This window comes from Nestor notabilis, unplaced genomic scaffold (assembly GCF_000696875.1).
Source record: "Nestor notabilis isolate BGI_N333 unplaced genomic scaffold, ASM69687v1 scaffold28270, whole genome shotgun sequence".
NCBI classification, from domain to species: domain Eukaryota; kingdom Metazoa; phylum Chordata; class Aves; order Psittaciformes; family Psittacidae; genus Nestor; species Nestor notabilis.
The window spans coordinates 15,668-31,845 of record NW_009911974.1 but is presented as its reverse complement, the minus strand read 5'-3'; the positions used below and the strand labels follow the sequence as shown (position 1 = coordinate 31,845).

General features: G+C 42.6%; 1 protein-coding gene across 1 annotated transcript in view; it reads right to left on the bottom strand.

Annotated features, from left to right (window-relative positions):
• Positions 1 to 3,645: 3,645 nt before the first annotated feature.
• PHRF1 (PHD and ring finger domains 1) overlaps positions 3,646 to 16,178 on the bottom strand; it is a 22,108-nt gene continuing 9,575 nt past the window's right edge. The window contains exons 8-18 of the mRNA XM_010017177.1: positions 16,041 to 16,138; positions 15,880 to 15,911; positions 15,379 to 15,518; positions 14,379 to 14,566; positions 13,536 to 13,655; positions 11,536 to 11,690; positions 7,888 to 10,677; positions 7,037 to 7,188; positions 6,237 to 6,497; positions 4,992 to 5,120; positions 3,646 to 3,780 (exon numbers count right to left, since the gene is read on the bottom strand). Of these exons, the coding sequence (XP_010015479.1) occupies positions 3,646 to 3,780; positions 4,992 to 5,120; positions 6,237 to 6,497; positions 7,037 to 7,188; positions 7,888 to 10,677; positions 11,536 to 11,690; positions 13,536 to 13,655; positions 14,379 to 14,566; positions 15,379 to 15,518; positions 15,880 to 15,911; positions 16,041 to 16,138 (4,200 nt within the window). The remainder of the gene's footprint in view (positions 3,781 to 4,991; positions 5,121 to 6,236; positions 6,498 to 7,036; positions 7,189 to 7,887; positions 10,678 to 11,535; positions 11,691 to 13,535; positions 13,656 to 14,378; positions 14,567 to 15,378; positions 15,519 to 15,879; positions 15,912 to 16,040; positions 16,139 to 16,178) is intronic.

Below are 16,178 nucleotides of genomic sequence, written 5' to 3'. Positions count from 1 at the left end.
TTTCACCCTCTCCCAAATGCCCAGTCTCTCCTCCAGCACCATCAGAGACAAACACAAGGGCTCCCACCACCACTCTAAACCAGAACAGCAAAGAGCTGGGGCAGCTACTCACAGGCTCTGGGCTGGGTCATGGCCCTGCAGCTGGATCCTCCAGGTCCCTCAGCCTCCCCCTTTCGTTTCCTCCTCTTGTTTTCCTCCCCGCCTCCCTGTGCTCTGCCCGGGAACTCCACCCTCTCTTTCTCCATACGTCCTCAGAGCAGCTTCCAACACCCCAAGTATCTCTGGCAAGACACCATGGCCATGGGTATGTCCCAAAAGCAGCTCTGGAGGCCAAGGCAAAGATGGTGTCAGAGTAGCTCCCAAGTTAACTTCTTAGAGCAGCTTTTGCTAAAGCAGATTTTGGCGTTACCACTGAGGAGGGAAAGGACACTAACAAGAGGTTATGCTACTGCCGAACTACTGCATGTGTTGAATAAGTAAGATTTCTTCCCTTAAATTGGTGGCAGCATGTGATCCAAGAGGGTCAACCAGAAAGAAAAACAACAAATGCCAGAATGTAAGTCGTGCACGCAGTATACTAGAAAAAACTGTTTTCTAGAACAGGGTGGAAGAGGCATTTTTAGGTATGTTTTTCACTGTAAACTGCTCCCTGGGAAAGGCAATTTGATAGATTTGTTTTTAATGGTAGGCAGAGTGAACCAACCAGTGTTCTTGTACATGTAACTTGAGGGGATAGTACATGCAGAAGGCATAGTTTTCAGTTTCATTGCTCCTCCAGTAACTACAATTGAACAGTCCATACAGTACTCACACGTCTATCTGGCAACAGATACAGATATGTATCAGATACATAACACAACTAGCTGTTATCTTCACTACTAATTCAAGAGTTTAAGGCAGTGAATCAGTCTGAGGAATAAAACAGATAAACATTCTCTTCCTGGTGAACAGTGTAGTTGCTTCTATTATTTGGTCAAGCTTTATCACATCACCTATACTCATACAAGCAGCTTAACTCCAGAATCGCTGCCCCAACACACGCGAATGCATCCCATTTCCAGATCAAGTTCATTCACAACTAGACCACAGTCTCCTATTCTTGTGCCACCAGTGCCATAAAGTTTCTGAACTTCATGTTGTCAAGGAGTCTGTCAATCAGCAGTATCTACAACACCCCACCCATCTACCAGGTATATATTCTAGCTACAAGTTTAGCTTTAAAACTAAAGCTTCTCTCCCAACTATTCTTTTGCAGTCTTAGCCTTTGTTTCAAAATCTGCTAAGAAAGCCTGAAGTTATCAATCCCTTAAAGTCCCTGCAGGCTACACTTTCATACAGGAAGCAAAACAGAGCCAAGGATGCTCAGGGCTCATCCATAAATGCTTCTGTAGGATGGTGAAAGATGGGATTCTTTTGCCAGCCCAGACAGTACTGCTATACGAGCTTGTTTTGTTTCAAAAAACGAACAGTCACCAGCTACTTGGAACCACAGCCGGAATTACAGTATGCAGACAAAAAAAATCTTATGATTGAAATAAAAATTCACTGAGAAGTTAGGAGTGCCAACAAGGGATCAAAGGTTGTCCCGGGTTCAGCTGTAACAGGTATTTTTCTCCTTCCTAGTAGCTGGTGCAGTGCTGTGTTTTTGACTTTCAGTCTGGGAACAATGCTGATAACACCAATGTTTTTAGTTGTTGTCAAGTAATGTTTACTCTGACCAAGGACTTTCTCAGTCTCATGCTCTGCCAGGGAGGAGGGGAAGCCAGGAGGAAGCAGAGGCAGGACACCTGACCTGAACTGGCCAAAGGGCTATTCCATACCACAGCACGTCATGCCCAGTATATAAACTGGGGGGAGTTACCCGGAAGGCCCAGATCGCTGCTCGGGTCGGGCTGGGTATCGGTCAGCGGGTGGGGAGCAGTTGTGTCCTTTTCCCTTGTTATTCCTCTTATCATTATTATTGGTAGCAGTAGTGGTTTGTATTATACCTTAGTTACTGGAGAGCTGTTATCTCAACCCGTGGGAGTTACATTCCTTCGATTCTCCTCCCCATCCCTCCGGGAACAAGGGGGAACAGGGCAGGGTAGTGAGTGAGTGGCTGCGTGGTTCTGAGTTACCATGCAAAGGTCTACAGGTCTTCCTACACTTAACAGGGAAACAAAAAAAAACCAACCAAATCAAACCCAAACCTGCAGTTATTTGCTTTATAAACCTTATTCCAGAGAGCCTGTTTGTTTTTGAAGAGAAGCAGGAAGATCATCCTTGAAGTGAGCAGTTTCCAAGTGCACTCTAAGAGACTGGGAAAGCCCTCACCAAAGATATGTTGCTGCCATCTTGTCCAACAGGCCACACACATTCAGTCCTCACAGAAGGGAAAAGTAGTTTCCAAGTTGTAAGTTACTGTTTTTCTCTTCCACTTCCTCATTAAATGTCTTCTCCGTAACACAGTTAGATGGGGAATGCTGCTTTTTGTCAGGTTCAAGGGTGCTGAATATATCTATACATGACTATTTCAGACAATCACTTAAAGACTGATTGCTTTGCAATACATACAGACAAGGAGTCCTTTTTAAAGCAAGCAAGATGAGGTCAGTATGTGTGTGCTGGACTCTTTTGCTTCTTGACAAGAAAACCAGTCCTCCTGGACAGGAGGAGGAACATCCCATCCTCTTCTAGAAACACAGTATTCCCTCAGGCACGAGCCAAGTGTGCTGTAAGACAAAAAAAAAAAAAAAAAAAAAAAAAGACAAAGAAAAAAAAAGACACCCCTCTAGGACTAAAACCGTTCAAAATAACTTTATAAATTCTGTCACATTTCTGCTCTGTACATCAGTTCAACCTCATCCCTTCAGCTCGGTACTGAAAATTCACAATGCTTGCTTCTTGTTTATTTTTTCCTGAAAGGCATACACAAAACCAGCCATCAGTGCATTATTTACAGAAGTGCAATGCAGTCTCCCACCCCGAAACTCAACTTCTCACTAACAAGATGCTTTCAACAGAACGTAAATAAACACCACGGCTTGAGCAGTGTTTCTGAAGTCAGTTTATAAAGGTTAGCTCATTTCTGCAATCCCCAAGTGACAGAGCGAGTAAAGCTTCGCTCACCATCAAACGGGCTAAAAATACAACATTTCAAGTATTAAATCAGAAGTTTCTAAAGACAATCCATATTTTGATAAATAAACACAAGGGAAACAGTATACAGCTCTCAATGTACTGTATATGAAAAGTGGTGTCCAGATTCAAACTTCTAGCAAGACAGGTACACAGCCTAAAAATGTGATCAAAGTAACCCTGAAAACTGTAGCAATCCGGGAGTCCCAAACATTAATCTCTTCTGTGTTCCCCCTCGAATTACTCTGCTGGTCTGAGACAATTGATTGTTACTTAGTTCTACAACTGTAGGTAATCAAAAAAAACAAAACAAAACAAAACAACCAAACAACCAACCCCAAACCCAAAACCCGAGTTCATTCCCACATGGAAACAATTCAGAAGGTTCCACAGATAAGTCCTATTATGATCTTGCTTCTCTGCACTTTGTTTTCAATGAGATGTAACTGCAGAGCTATTATGCTTTCTGGCATAGTATTTGCAGCCAGAATAAGTTCAGTCCAAGCTTGTGCTGGCTGTGACTTGCTCTCAGTTTTCCACTTCATGTGTATCTTCACCATCAGATTTCTTATGTTTCCTCATATGTTTGTATTTTTCCACATATGCCTTCACCAGATTAGCCACCTTCATAGGGTTGATCTCTCCACTTTTGCTGTGGCAGATCTACAAGGGATTAGAAAAGGCATTAGGTCAATTACAGCAGTAATACAGTACTACAGCAGTTCAGGCAGGCAATAGACAAATGATAAAGAAGCCCTAAGCTTCCCAGGGGGATCAGTTCCTGCATAGGCCCTCAAGTCTCATAGCAGAATATAGAAAGCAGAAAACTTGATAAGGGTAAGAGTAGTATTTTACTTCAAGCATTCCAAAAATGGCCCAGACTTTATCTACTGAGCACCAACTGAATGAAGCAGCATCTCTGAAAGCAGATTTATTTATTTTTACTACAGGCTCTTCTGCCCAGTCAGTTTTACACAATCCACGGTGACCAAGGAAGTGTTGATCTTCCACTTTTTTGCTCATTTTGAGGAAGTGATGTTCAGATTAAAAGAAACTGGCAGCTTTAAGGGCCCATTTTGAGATGTGGAAGAAAGAGAATAGACCCTATAAAGAACTCTACCAGTGTTCAGAAAAGAGTTCACAGTGACTTCAGCAGCAATTGGTGTTGCTCAGCTCTCCTACAAACCACACTGAGCCTCATATGGGTCATGTAGAAGATGTGAAATTGCAGCCACTATCTCAAGAATTTTGATTTATGATGGAATTTCTCAGTGATCGCAGGAATGTACAGCTGGGAGAGAATACAGTTCTCCAGGGTATCATTTAACTGCCTTGACAACAAGAGCATTACTTGCTCCCACAAGACAACGTTTACCTGCTGATCAGGTCCTTTTTAGCCACAATCTGGTCAGCACTAAGATTTGAGACAAAAGTCAACATCGGCCAAATTGCAAGGCCCTCTTCCAAAGTTCAGGGACACAACACATGCTAAGGAATTAATACACAAAGTATGTTCTCACTTTATCAGAACAACTTGACAATACTGGCGTAAGTTCTTAATGAGAGAGATTTGACCATTCTCACCCAAGGCACGTACCATTTAACATTTCAGCTCAGCCAGTTTAAGCTTAGCTTATTCCAGACCACTGAAAACATGATCTTCTAAAAGGAACAGTCTGACAGCTCTCCTCAATGACACTAAGTCCTGCTTAAAGCAACTACCGCATTACCGCAAGACTGAAGAGTACGAGTCCAAAGATGTGCTACTCAGTTACAGCATGTAATTGCTGATGCTGGCAAGTGCAATCTTAATCTTAAGAGCACTTATTTAAGGATCTGCACAGCTCCTCCTCTCCATTTCACTGTCACCTTACCTTCTGCACTGCTTTTCGAAGAATGCTCTTGTACTCCTCCTTTGTAATCTCCCTCTTTTGGTAAAAGGGTTTAATAGCAAGTTTCACTTCTTCCACAGCCCTTTCCTGCATATGAAGCTTCTTCATATACTGCACAGTAAAGAGAAGTTTATTAACTTGTGCTATCTCAGGAATAGTTTCTGAATTTATTTTTCTTAGAAATGCTCTAACAATGGAAATACTCATTTCATGGTTTCAACAACCCAAGTAAGAGCTAGCCTCAAATGATTTCCTTTCCTGTAAATTGTAGTCTTGAAACAAATACCAATTCATGCTACAAGGAACCCTTGCTTCATGTCACATTTATTCTGTCTTAGAGAATGTGCTTTAAGCAAGTGACTACAGTGTCCACTTACTAGTTTTGGTCTCCTCCTTCCCTTCCAACAGCTGTGGAGTAAACATACATCAAGAGGCATCAGACTCTAAAAGCAGCAAGACATAGCTGCGAATAAAAAGCTTCAAGTAGTTCTAAAAGCATCCTGAAAACTAGAGAGTTGCCTATAAATTGAGGATTACAGATGACATCAGAACGTATTCCATCAAGACAAGTTCATAGAAACTGCTGCTCATAAATGGAGGTTCAGTGGGAAAAGTATCTTACTGTTTTGTGGTAGAAAGTAAAATAATTGGCCAAGAAAGTTTTTGTTCTTGTGTTAACATCTAGTATGCATAAGCAGATGGTCTGTACAGCAAACCCAAAACTTAGCAGCAAGTTACTACTACTGCAAAATCTCCGATGTATTTTACTATATCTGCACTTTCAGTGCTGATAAGTAGCAAGATAGAGTCCTGCCTCTCTATGGGACTATTTTGAGAACTGACATTAATTTCAAAGCTGGAGGGGAAAGGAGAAAACCAGGTGTTTAAGAGAAATTTGGACATTCTGACTTCTGGAAAGTCCCTTCCAAACATTCATGCAAGAAGGTTTCAGAACTCTAAGAATCTATTTTGTATGCTTTAATCCCTCTCTGTCTTACTGTGATGTAGCAGTAGAAAGTGGAATCATCAAATGGAATAAATCCCAAAAGAAATCAAAGAAAGGATTGCCTGCCACTACTGGGTTAGCATAGTCAGTCACCAAAACCAACAGTGACAAGAGGGGCTGGGAAAACAGAGCACAAAAAGTTAAAACCTCCCCAAACTTTAGAAATTCAAATAAGCAGCTCATTAATGCTATGCATTTGCCACTTGATAGCATTCACTCACTTCCTCGTTTTTTATTTTATCCACTGGAGGTTTGGGTGCTTCGATATTTTCTTCTGAGTTTCCAACAGAAGCAGCTTGGATTCCTGGTTCAGATGCAGTTGCCAGGCTGCCCGGCTCTGGAGTCAGGCTCTGTCCTGCCATGCAGACAAGCGCTGGAAGACTGCCTTGCATGATAAACTGAACTGTGGGCTGGCTGACAGGGGCGTAGGGGGGAAGGCTGGAGGGCAGAGGTGGTGTCAAAGGTGTATTTTGACAGTACACCTGTGAAACAGATACAAATTCTGTAAATCCTTGTACTTATAAGACAAAGCATCATGAGATCATGATTTTCAGAGCACCTTTTATCCACTCAGACAAGTAATTACTAGTTTAAATCAGTGAGGCTAACATCCTAGTCCTCAACTAGGCCTCTGTGCACAAGGAGCTAACACCAGCCCCACTCACCTTTTACTCTGTGGACAGCACAGTCTGATGGCATGGACCAATGCCACCAGGCCAATTTTTACAGCCTGATCACAATTCAGGGAGAAGCTCACAGCTTCCCAAACAGCACCACCTTTCCACAAGTTACCAGTGAAAACAGAAGCTGCACGTACAGCACAGAACTGAAAGAAAATGTACTTCTTCAACAGTAAGGACCACCTGAGAGATTGAATGAGTGCCGAGGTGTATGGGCTATATGAAATGTACCACACGCAGAGGAAGGCAAACTCTGCCATGAGAGAAGGGTGTTGCACAACGAGGGCACAGATGAGGTGGGATGCCTTCCATGACACTTGGGTGCTGAAACAGGAACCAACCTGAGAGGAATCTAGATCAGGAAACATAGGCTCAGGAATCATATAATTGGTTGGAGGAGGCTCATTTAACTGCACCTGATTTAATGTTTGGTTCAAGTCCTCTGCTTTCCAGGCCCCTTCTTTTGCTCGCTGAAGTTTGTAAAATGGCATCCCTAGGTTCCCAAGAGAAGGAAAGGAAAACATTTGAGAACATTTAAGAGTAAAATAAACAGGTCAAAGATTTAAAGCCAATTATATTTTAAAAAATTAAAATAAAAAGGATCTAACAACAAAGCTAGCTATAGAAGGATTTTCTTTAGCTGTCATCAATGTTTTAAAGCTTCTGATAATAGAGGACTTGTCATTCCCTTGAGCAATTGCTTTTCCCTGGGTTTCTGTATGAGTAACCAATGAGAACCAGAAAAGCAACTCTGTCAGCAGACATAGCAGAGGGTCCCAAGCCAAGCAGTTTCTTGCAGCTTTGGTTTAGCAGAGCTCAGAGGAGCAACCTACAGAGATCTGCCACGCTCCTCAGTTCCCAGAAACGTTTACAGAATCTGAAGGCAAACCCACCATTCTAGTTAACTGCAGAAAGGGTGGAACACGGGCTGCCACTTCAGAGATCTGGCTGCAACAGGCGCATGGCCAAACAAGCTGCCGTTACTCGCTGAGCTGTGCTGACAGCATGTCCTCTCCGAGTCATTAACACAACTCACCTCATGATTTCAGCAAGTGCAAAATGCCAGCTCTTGGGATTGGAAACCACAGGAATACCTCAACTCACATGACAGAGCTGTTACACTACAACCAGGTTTAGCTAGGCACTGAAACCCTGATTCAACTGCTGTTTGTTTTCCAAATGAGAGACTTACTTGGAGCTTTTCCAGCAGACAATGTGCCGCTTTCTTCCTCTTGAAGATTCCAGGTAACTCTTTTCACTGGTGCTTTTGATTTCAATGCAGGACCCTGAGGTACCACCTCCAGCTCAGGCTTACTGAAATTACCAGTTTTCTCATTTGACACAAGGCACTCATCTTTAAGCTCTCTCACACAATCTGTTATTTTGCTTTTGGACAGGCTTTGAAATGGTGCAGCCTCAGTTGGAGCATGTATGATAACTTCCTTCTTTGGGGGTGGTTCCATCAGAGATGGACACAATGCAGTATTTTCTATTTTAACTGTAATCTCAAGGTTTGTATTGTTACAGCTACCAAGTACTGCTGGATCACTGCTCATTAATTCTGTTTCAGCAAAAGAATCCACATTGCTGACTGGAACACAAATGTTTGTGATCTCTGGCACAGGGAATGCAGTTTCATTGGTCACTTCCTTACAGATGGGCTCCACCTTTATAATTTCTTGGACCTCTCTCAGTTGAACTGGGGTCTCAGCTTGTACTTCCTCAAGTTTGACATTTGGTTGGATGGTTATGGAAAGCTCTTCTAGTACTAGTTCCTCCTTTGGCTCTTGTTTGAAGGAATGGGGTTGCTCCAGACACCTGGACACATTTTCAGCTGGAGGCTTTTGATCCTTTTCTGGTGGAGGAGGAAGCGATGTCTCTTTTGATTTGTGTTTTCTTTCTTTGGAACGTGACCTTGATCGTGGTCTTTTTTCCTTTGATTTGCTGCTTTTGTGCTCCCGAGATCGAGATGTAGACCGAGACCGAGACCTCCATTTTCTCCTCTCCCGAGACCTGGATCTTGATCTTTTTCTGTCCCTTGACCTCAAGCTACTATCTTTATCATACCTCTCGTAGCTTTTGTCTCTTTTGTGTTTCCGCCTTTTAGTCCTCTCGATGCTGTTCGATCGGGAACGTTCCCTCCGTCTTGATCTTGATCGAGACCGTCTTTTCTTTTTCCTATTTTCATGAAACTCAGAAGTACTTCCAGGACTACCTGAACGTGACCTAGATTTCCTTCTCTCCCTAGACCAAGAAGTTTTTGCCTTTTTATCCTTGGTTTTATCCTTCATTTTCTTTTTCTTAGATCGTTCATGACTGCTAGAACGGTCAGTAGAAGACCTCCTGCTCTTGGTTTTTGGTGTCTGTGTTTTGCTACGCTCTTCTCCACCTGACCAAGAGGCAGATCTGGAGCTTCGGTCCCTTGAGTGTGTCCTGTCCCTAGACCCTGATCGGGATCTCCTATGGTCTTTGACAAGTGCCTTTTTCCTTTTTAACTTCTTCTTGCTTCGGGAGCTGGAATTTGAACAGGATCTGGAACGTGATCGCCTCTCTATCTGTTCTACCTTTTGGACATTCTGGTGCCCATCATTCTTTGAGGGACTATCTGGTTCTACTTTCACATTCATATTAGGTCTAATCAATTCTTCAGCATTAAAGAACACATTAGGACCATCTCTCCTTTCCTCTTTTAAACACTCTGCATTAGAAATTTGCTTAATAGCAGATGAAGTGCAAGGACTGCTTAGAAAGTCTTCCTCATCCATATTGTCCCGCTCCTCTGTATCAGAGATCGGTTCTACAATCCTGCTTTCTACTGTCACGTCATCATGAGACTCTGTGTTACTGGATGGTACATCAAAGTCAGCCCCAGATCCAAATACATTTTCTACCATGTAAGGGGTGAAACGACGGACACTTTGAAACGTTTGAACTTTGGGATTTTCAATGGAAATAGTTCTGGTAATATTAGTTAGTGGAATCCCTGAGCCAAGCCTTTCAGGACTGCTGCTTGCTGAACTCGAGTCCGATCCTGTTGGCTCAAAGGGATCATATATCTCACTTTTGACCTGCTTTTTCTTAACTGAGAAAAGAGGCAAAGGATTCTCTTTCTGTTGCACTTTGTCATCCACAGGGCGGAAGGTGTTACAGAATCCTGGGTTAGAAAGTCTGCTGGGATGCCCTGCGTTTCCAGGAATATTGATTTTAAAACTCTCAAAAGAGCTTGGGACTTTGCTCCTTGAAGTGCCCAGTAGCAATGAACTGCCGTGCACACCTGTATTGGCAGAAAAAGACATGCCACTTGTACGTGTTTGTTGCTGAGATTCCTTGGCAGTTGACTTCTGACTTTCCACCTTGCCACCCTTTCCTGGCTGATTAGTGCTCTCTTTGCCAGTCAGCTGGATTATACAGGAGCTGGGGATGTCACAGCTTTGGCTTCCTGCAGGTTCTGGCTCCACCTGCTTGCTGCTGGTTTCCTTTTTAATCTTTGGTATCCTGGGAAGCTCAAAGATGTCAATTCTCTTGGAAGGTGGTTTTAATGGCTGCCTCACAGTTAGAGCTTTTGAGGCAGAATTCAAATTACAGCTCAGGGGCTTTGAAGATGATGAGTCAGTAGCTGCAAAGTTTTTAGAATTTCCATTACATCTGGGCATTTCATCTAACCTGGAGCCATGTCTGCTCAGAGCAGCTATGTTCTGAGTCTGAACAGATCTGGGCGTCATTGAATATTCCGATTTTACAGTTGCTTTTTCTGACGTAGTCTGCGCTGGGTTTGCTGCAGGCTCGATCCTGCTCAGTAAGGGTGAAAACAAGCTTGAGGAGGAGGAGGAGGGTCTGATCTGAGTACTCAGCCCCAAGGAAACTGAAGGTCCAGGAGTGGAGCTGCTTGCTGTGGTCCCTGAGTGCACTGTACTTGGTTGGGTGTTATGTCCTGAACTATCATCTGTTCTCGAGTCATTCGCTGATTTTTTATGAAGTGGAGCTATGGCATACAAGCAAATAATTAAGCTTTTCAGTATGTAACTGAACATTTTTCCCCCCAACATTAAAAGAAATACTGAGCTAATTATTTTAAGTTCCACTTTAGTTTGCAGACATACCACACAGTAATAAGTCAGTCCAGTAGTTCTTTTGGTCAGATGCTCAAGGTTTAATGGCAGTCAACTGCATCTTTGAGGTACACACTAATGTTCAGGAAATAAATTACTCTGTTCTGTAGATATCACCAGATTTGTGTTTATTATCCTGTAGTCGCTGATTGATAAAAATGACCGTAACAGAGGCTGTTACAGGTACTTATTTTAAGAATAAAGCTCTAAGTTTCAATTTGAAGAGATTCTTTCCAAATAATACCATGCCAAGGGAAGCTTGGAAGCTGAAGATACTAGCACATATTCTAGAGCTCTACTTGTGCAAAGAAAAGTCTTGCAAAGGTTCTCATGACTGTTCTTCAAACCAAAGTACAATTCACTGGCATGGCAGCAATGCTTGACAAACACCATAAAAATTGGGTCCTAAGATATCTCTCTTCTATCCAGTCCTCCATTTTTTATAACAAAGCATAAAACCACAGTGTAGTACTTTTGAAAGATGAAAACTATCTATTACAACTAAAATCACCTAGTAACATCTCAGCTCTGCAACTAAAACACAGACAAGTAACTATTTCAGAGCATACCTCAGAATCTTATTAGCTGGATTACTGCTGGTGACTACTGAAATCTATCCTACATATTCAAATAAGAGCATCCCTATGTTTGAAACTATGCAGTCTGTACGACCAGGGCAGACATGGATGAAACAGAGAGGCCAATTGCACTATGAAGTGCCAAACCCTTACCTGCCTTCTTCGCCGTCAGCGAACCATCTCTGTTGATGACCACATCCGAACTACTCATCATAAGAAAGCTCTGTCCAGACAGGATACTTCCCAACAGATCAGGCACAGGGGCAGCTTCTGCTTCTTGTTCAGGACTCGCAGCAGGGACACTGCTTCTGCGTGTTTCAGAGGGGTTATATTTCCTTTACTCTTACAGCACTTGTTCTACACACACACATTACATTAAAAAGAAACCAAAAATCAAGGGCACAAACAGAGGTCAGCCAGGGAAGTTCACTACTTTTTTTGGCTTCACTGAAGTCATTCAGCCCCCATCTTCCTCTGTCAAACAGCAGGTGAGGCTTTTACTGACTTCCCACAGGAACACCACAAGATAGGAAATCATGTAACCATACCAGAAACCTTTGGTAAGCAAATGCTTTTGGTCTTATGCAAAAGTGGTGCTGATGGCGTTGTGTATCAAGGTTAACCTTCCAGAGCATTTAAGATGCATTTTTGAAGCGTAAACCGTTGTTCACCACTTCAGAGATATTTCTGTCCCAGCTGCCCCTCTTCCCCCCAACCAAATCACAATCACAAGTGTCCTCCTCAGGTTTACGCCACTATCTAAAAACAACTGATGCAGCTCAAACCAGTGTTTACACCAGCCGGAATACACGTAGGTGCCTACTGGTAGGGGGGCTAAGAGCATGGCATAGGAGGAATTACACTGAAAACCAACAGCAATGCTCCCACACACGAGACAACACAAGCACTCCCCTACCCATTACTCAGTTTTATGAGTGGTTTAACTCTAAGTTTGCTGTTCTTGAAACATAGACCGAAAAGGTTGGAGTGTTTTTGGTGTTGGGATGTAGCTTTTTTGTTTTAATTTCTTTGGGTTTTTTGTTGGTGGGAGTTTGGGGGCTGGTTTTTTTTGGTTAAAACAAACAAACAAACAAAAACAAAACCCCAAAACTTCAATAGGGACCAATAGACCCAGCTCTCTGAGGGAGCTACATTTCATTTCTGTATGACAACAAAGCCAAATATCCAAACAATGTACACCAAAAACTTGTCATAAGATAAAACAGTAAGGCAAATGGGAATGCTAAAAGAATTGGCTGCCCAGGTCAGACCAGGAAACTCACTGCAAACCAGGCAAATCAAGCCTATAGAAAAGCGGCATTTCAACTACACAGTTCTACCATCTGAACAACATACTACTCAAATTATGCTATCTTAATCCTGAGAAACCAACCTTCACCATAAGTCAGATGCATTAGAGAGCAGCCATGTAAACCTCTCACATCTCTGATCATTTAAGCTGAGCTCCCCCTATTTTGCCTAGTCTTCAGCTCCCCCAGCCTTGCAGTTCTCCGATTCAGTTGGTACCTGCCCCAGCCATTTTCCCCATCCCTTTTCTTCCCGTTATGCTCCTGCTCCCTGTGTCCTCCCCCCCATTCCTGGAAACTCACTGTGGCTGCCAGTGGGAGGCACCCAGCAATGCTCCCTTGCCAGCACATCAAAGCAGCTGTTAAACTGCAGGATCAAACAAATTGTTTCTCACAATTTTCTCAGCTCCAACAAATGGCAGAGGAATTGGCTGAGGTGGGTACATCCTATGTCTCCTCCTCTGAATGTGCAATTAGATTTGCAGCCCTCTCAAATAAGCAAGAGGGGTTTTAAAGGTTAATGAGACTGAGATTTAAAACATACTAATGGGATTACTAAACAATCCCAAAACAGAAAGCAAGAAAAGTTGGGTTAGGGCAGAAATACCAATTTGAAATTGCAATACAATAATTAGAGCTATTATGAAAGACCAAGCATGTGTCCTTCAACACAAAAAAAAAAAGCTGTGGTTACTTAGCTATGCATGTGCACACACACATGCACACACTCTTTTCAAAATACTCAAGGTAAGAAGAGTTAAACCAGGATGATCAACCAGTTTGCTCTTTTGTTAGGGTCATTAGATAATTAAGGAAAATAAGATAAATAACTTGATGGATTTTTACCTGGGAAGTCCCACAGAAATAGGTCTAGCTACAGGACGGTGAGACCTCAGTGCTGACTGGGAGAGAACTCTCCTTTTGGCACTCACTGGTGAATCTGGATTTGCTGGAACCTCTTCATTACTGTGGGCAAAACACATACGCACACAAACCCTAAAATTGTCTGAATGATTTTCACGTCAAATGGATGAAGTAGATAATGCCACTGCTTCAGATATGAAGTCAGACATTGTCGTTCATTATTATTACAAAATATTTGTGCAATACACTTATTTTCTGTGGAAAACTAAATTTCACCAACAACTTTCAGATGCCCATGCACCCTCCCTCCAGCAGCCCCCCCCCCAAAACTCAAAGCTTAAGAATGACATAAACTATGGTATAGTAAGATTCCTCCTGAATTTAAAGTGTCTAGAAAAGCGAAGATGAGGAAAAGAGAAATGTGGAAGATTCCATAGGTCCATTTAATTCTCTGTGAAGTCACTTTTTACCGTATACCAAATACACTAGCTATGTTCACTTAAAATAAATAAATAAATAAATAGAAACTGACTGATTAGGATCTGACTCCTTCAAATTCTAGCCTTTGAATAACCTCATAGATCTTGTTAAAGGTTTGCAAGAGGATTATTATTTCAGCAAACCTCTTTAAAGAAAGTTGATTCTTTAAAAGTTCAGCAAATCAGCCAAGAAGGAAAGAAAAGAACGGGCCAACGTGTTGCTATGAGCTGTTTATCCAAAGCTGTCTTCAGATGCAAGATCTACAGTCTGCAGAAAGTCATGTGTACAAACAACCCAACACTTGTGAAATATTAGGTCCCCAATCATAATCCAGAGGTATCTTACCTTTCATAAGGATCCAGCTCGTACGGATCTCCAAAGACAGACAGAGAAGCTGCACCGATATCTGCTCTCATCAGGCCAAGTGAGGGCTCCGCTGGTTTGGACATGGAAGGAAGCGAGGCCCCACGCACAGGTTTGCTAAGACCAAGAGTTCTTGCGATACGGGAGCGAGTAGTAACCTCATTTTTCATCTGCACAGATAAAGAGATTGGCTTATTTGCATGTTAGGGCAGGTATATACCTTGGTATTAAAGCCCCGGATTCTTCACTTAAGCCAAGTACAGTCATCAGGTTACTACCGTTGGAAGCAGCAGTAGTATTTGTTTTAAAGCATTTATGAAACTTCTAACTATGGCCTGTTTGTCACTTCAAACAGAGACTGCATGTCTCTGTTTAAGATTTAAGTGACCAGGTAACTCTCTAAAAATCTTTAACAATGTAACTCATAATTGTTAATTCCTTATTAAAGACTGGAGGGACAGTTCTGGCTGTAGGATGTAAACTCTAGTTAAGGTAGCTGAGGACAAAAGTGAAGCTGGTGCAGAGCATCCAGTAGAGTTCATGTGAGAACACTATCCACAACTGAGATTTTGAGAGCCCTTACGGTTGATTACCTGGGTTTGCAACAACACAAATATCCACAGCCTATTAAGAAGAATAGGTGGTGGCAATTTTAACTTAGCTTGCATCAGTACCAAGCAAACACTACAGCTGAACAGCAGGGCATATTACAAAGCCTACAGGACATGGTTTACAGTGCAATTCCTGCAGTTCAGGTAACAGGATTTGTCAGCAAACTTAGCAGGCCTGCCTGAAAGTTGCAATTCATTTCCATGTACCGCATCTTTCTACAGTATGCTGGACACATCCTGCACATAGTCCCCACCAGGAATAAGTTAGCAGCTATCATTACAAGACAATTCTTTTTTCCACTGAATCCCACATTATGGTGCTTTTACAGATAGCTGAAAACCAGCAGATAATGACACTGGCAGAAACTCACACGTGATCTTACTCTCATCTTTTTCCCCCTTCTCTTCTTTATCAGACTCTTGCGTCTCTTCAGCTGTGTCCCTGAACTCTTCTTCCCAGCAGAAGATTTTGTCTGAGTTCTTTTTTTGCCTCTTACTTTCTTCCTCCTACCTGATGGGACAAAAGACAATCAAGTATCTGGCTAAGTGCTGGCAATGCATTTTACCCTGTATTCTTTTTTTCTCCTTCCCATGGCACACAAAGCAGCTCAGAGTCCTACAGTGTGCTGCAACAGTATAAAACAGCAGACCAGAAAAATTGAAATCATTAGGATTTATGTCAAAGCAACCACCAAGATACTTCTGGGAAGAGACAGGACGGGGAAAGAAATAAATATGTGTGGTATACTTCTGTAGCTGCAGAGGTGTGGCAGCATACAGCTGATCTAGAGTCTTTTGTGTGATCTGGGCTCATCTACCCAAAGCTTTTATTTTTGCAGATGGGAACCACAGAAGGTGTCCAATGCCCTTACCTGTTTTTCTTTTCTGCCTAGTAGGAGCCAGTACAGGAGCAGGTGTAGGATCCAGTGCAGGGGCTGGTGTAGGATCCGCTGCAGGGCCTGGTGTAGGATCTGGTGCAGGGGCCGGTGCAGGGACTGGTGTAGGAGTCCGTGTAGGAGCCGGTGCAGGGAGCGGTGTTACAGGACGCTCATAGATGGCTGTGTTTATGCCTGAAATAACTGCCTCAATTGTTTCATCCAGAAGAGAGGGCATGAGGTACGCTGGCACGTGCTGCATGAGGGATTATAAGTTACACGATAACGGTCAGCAA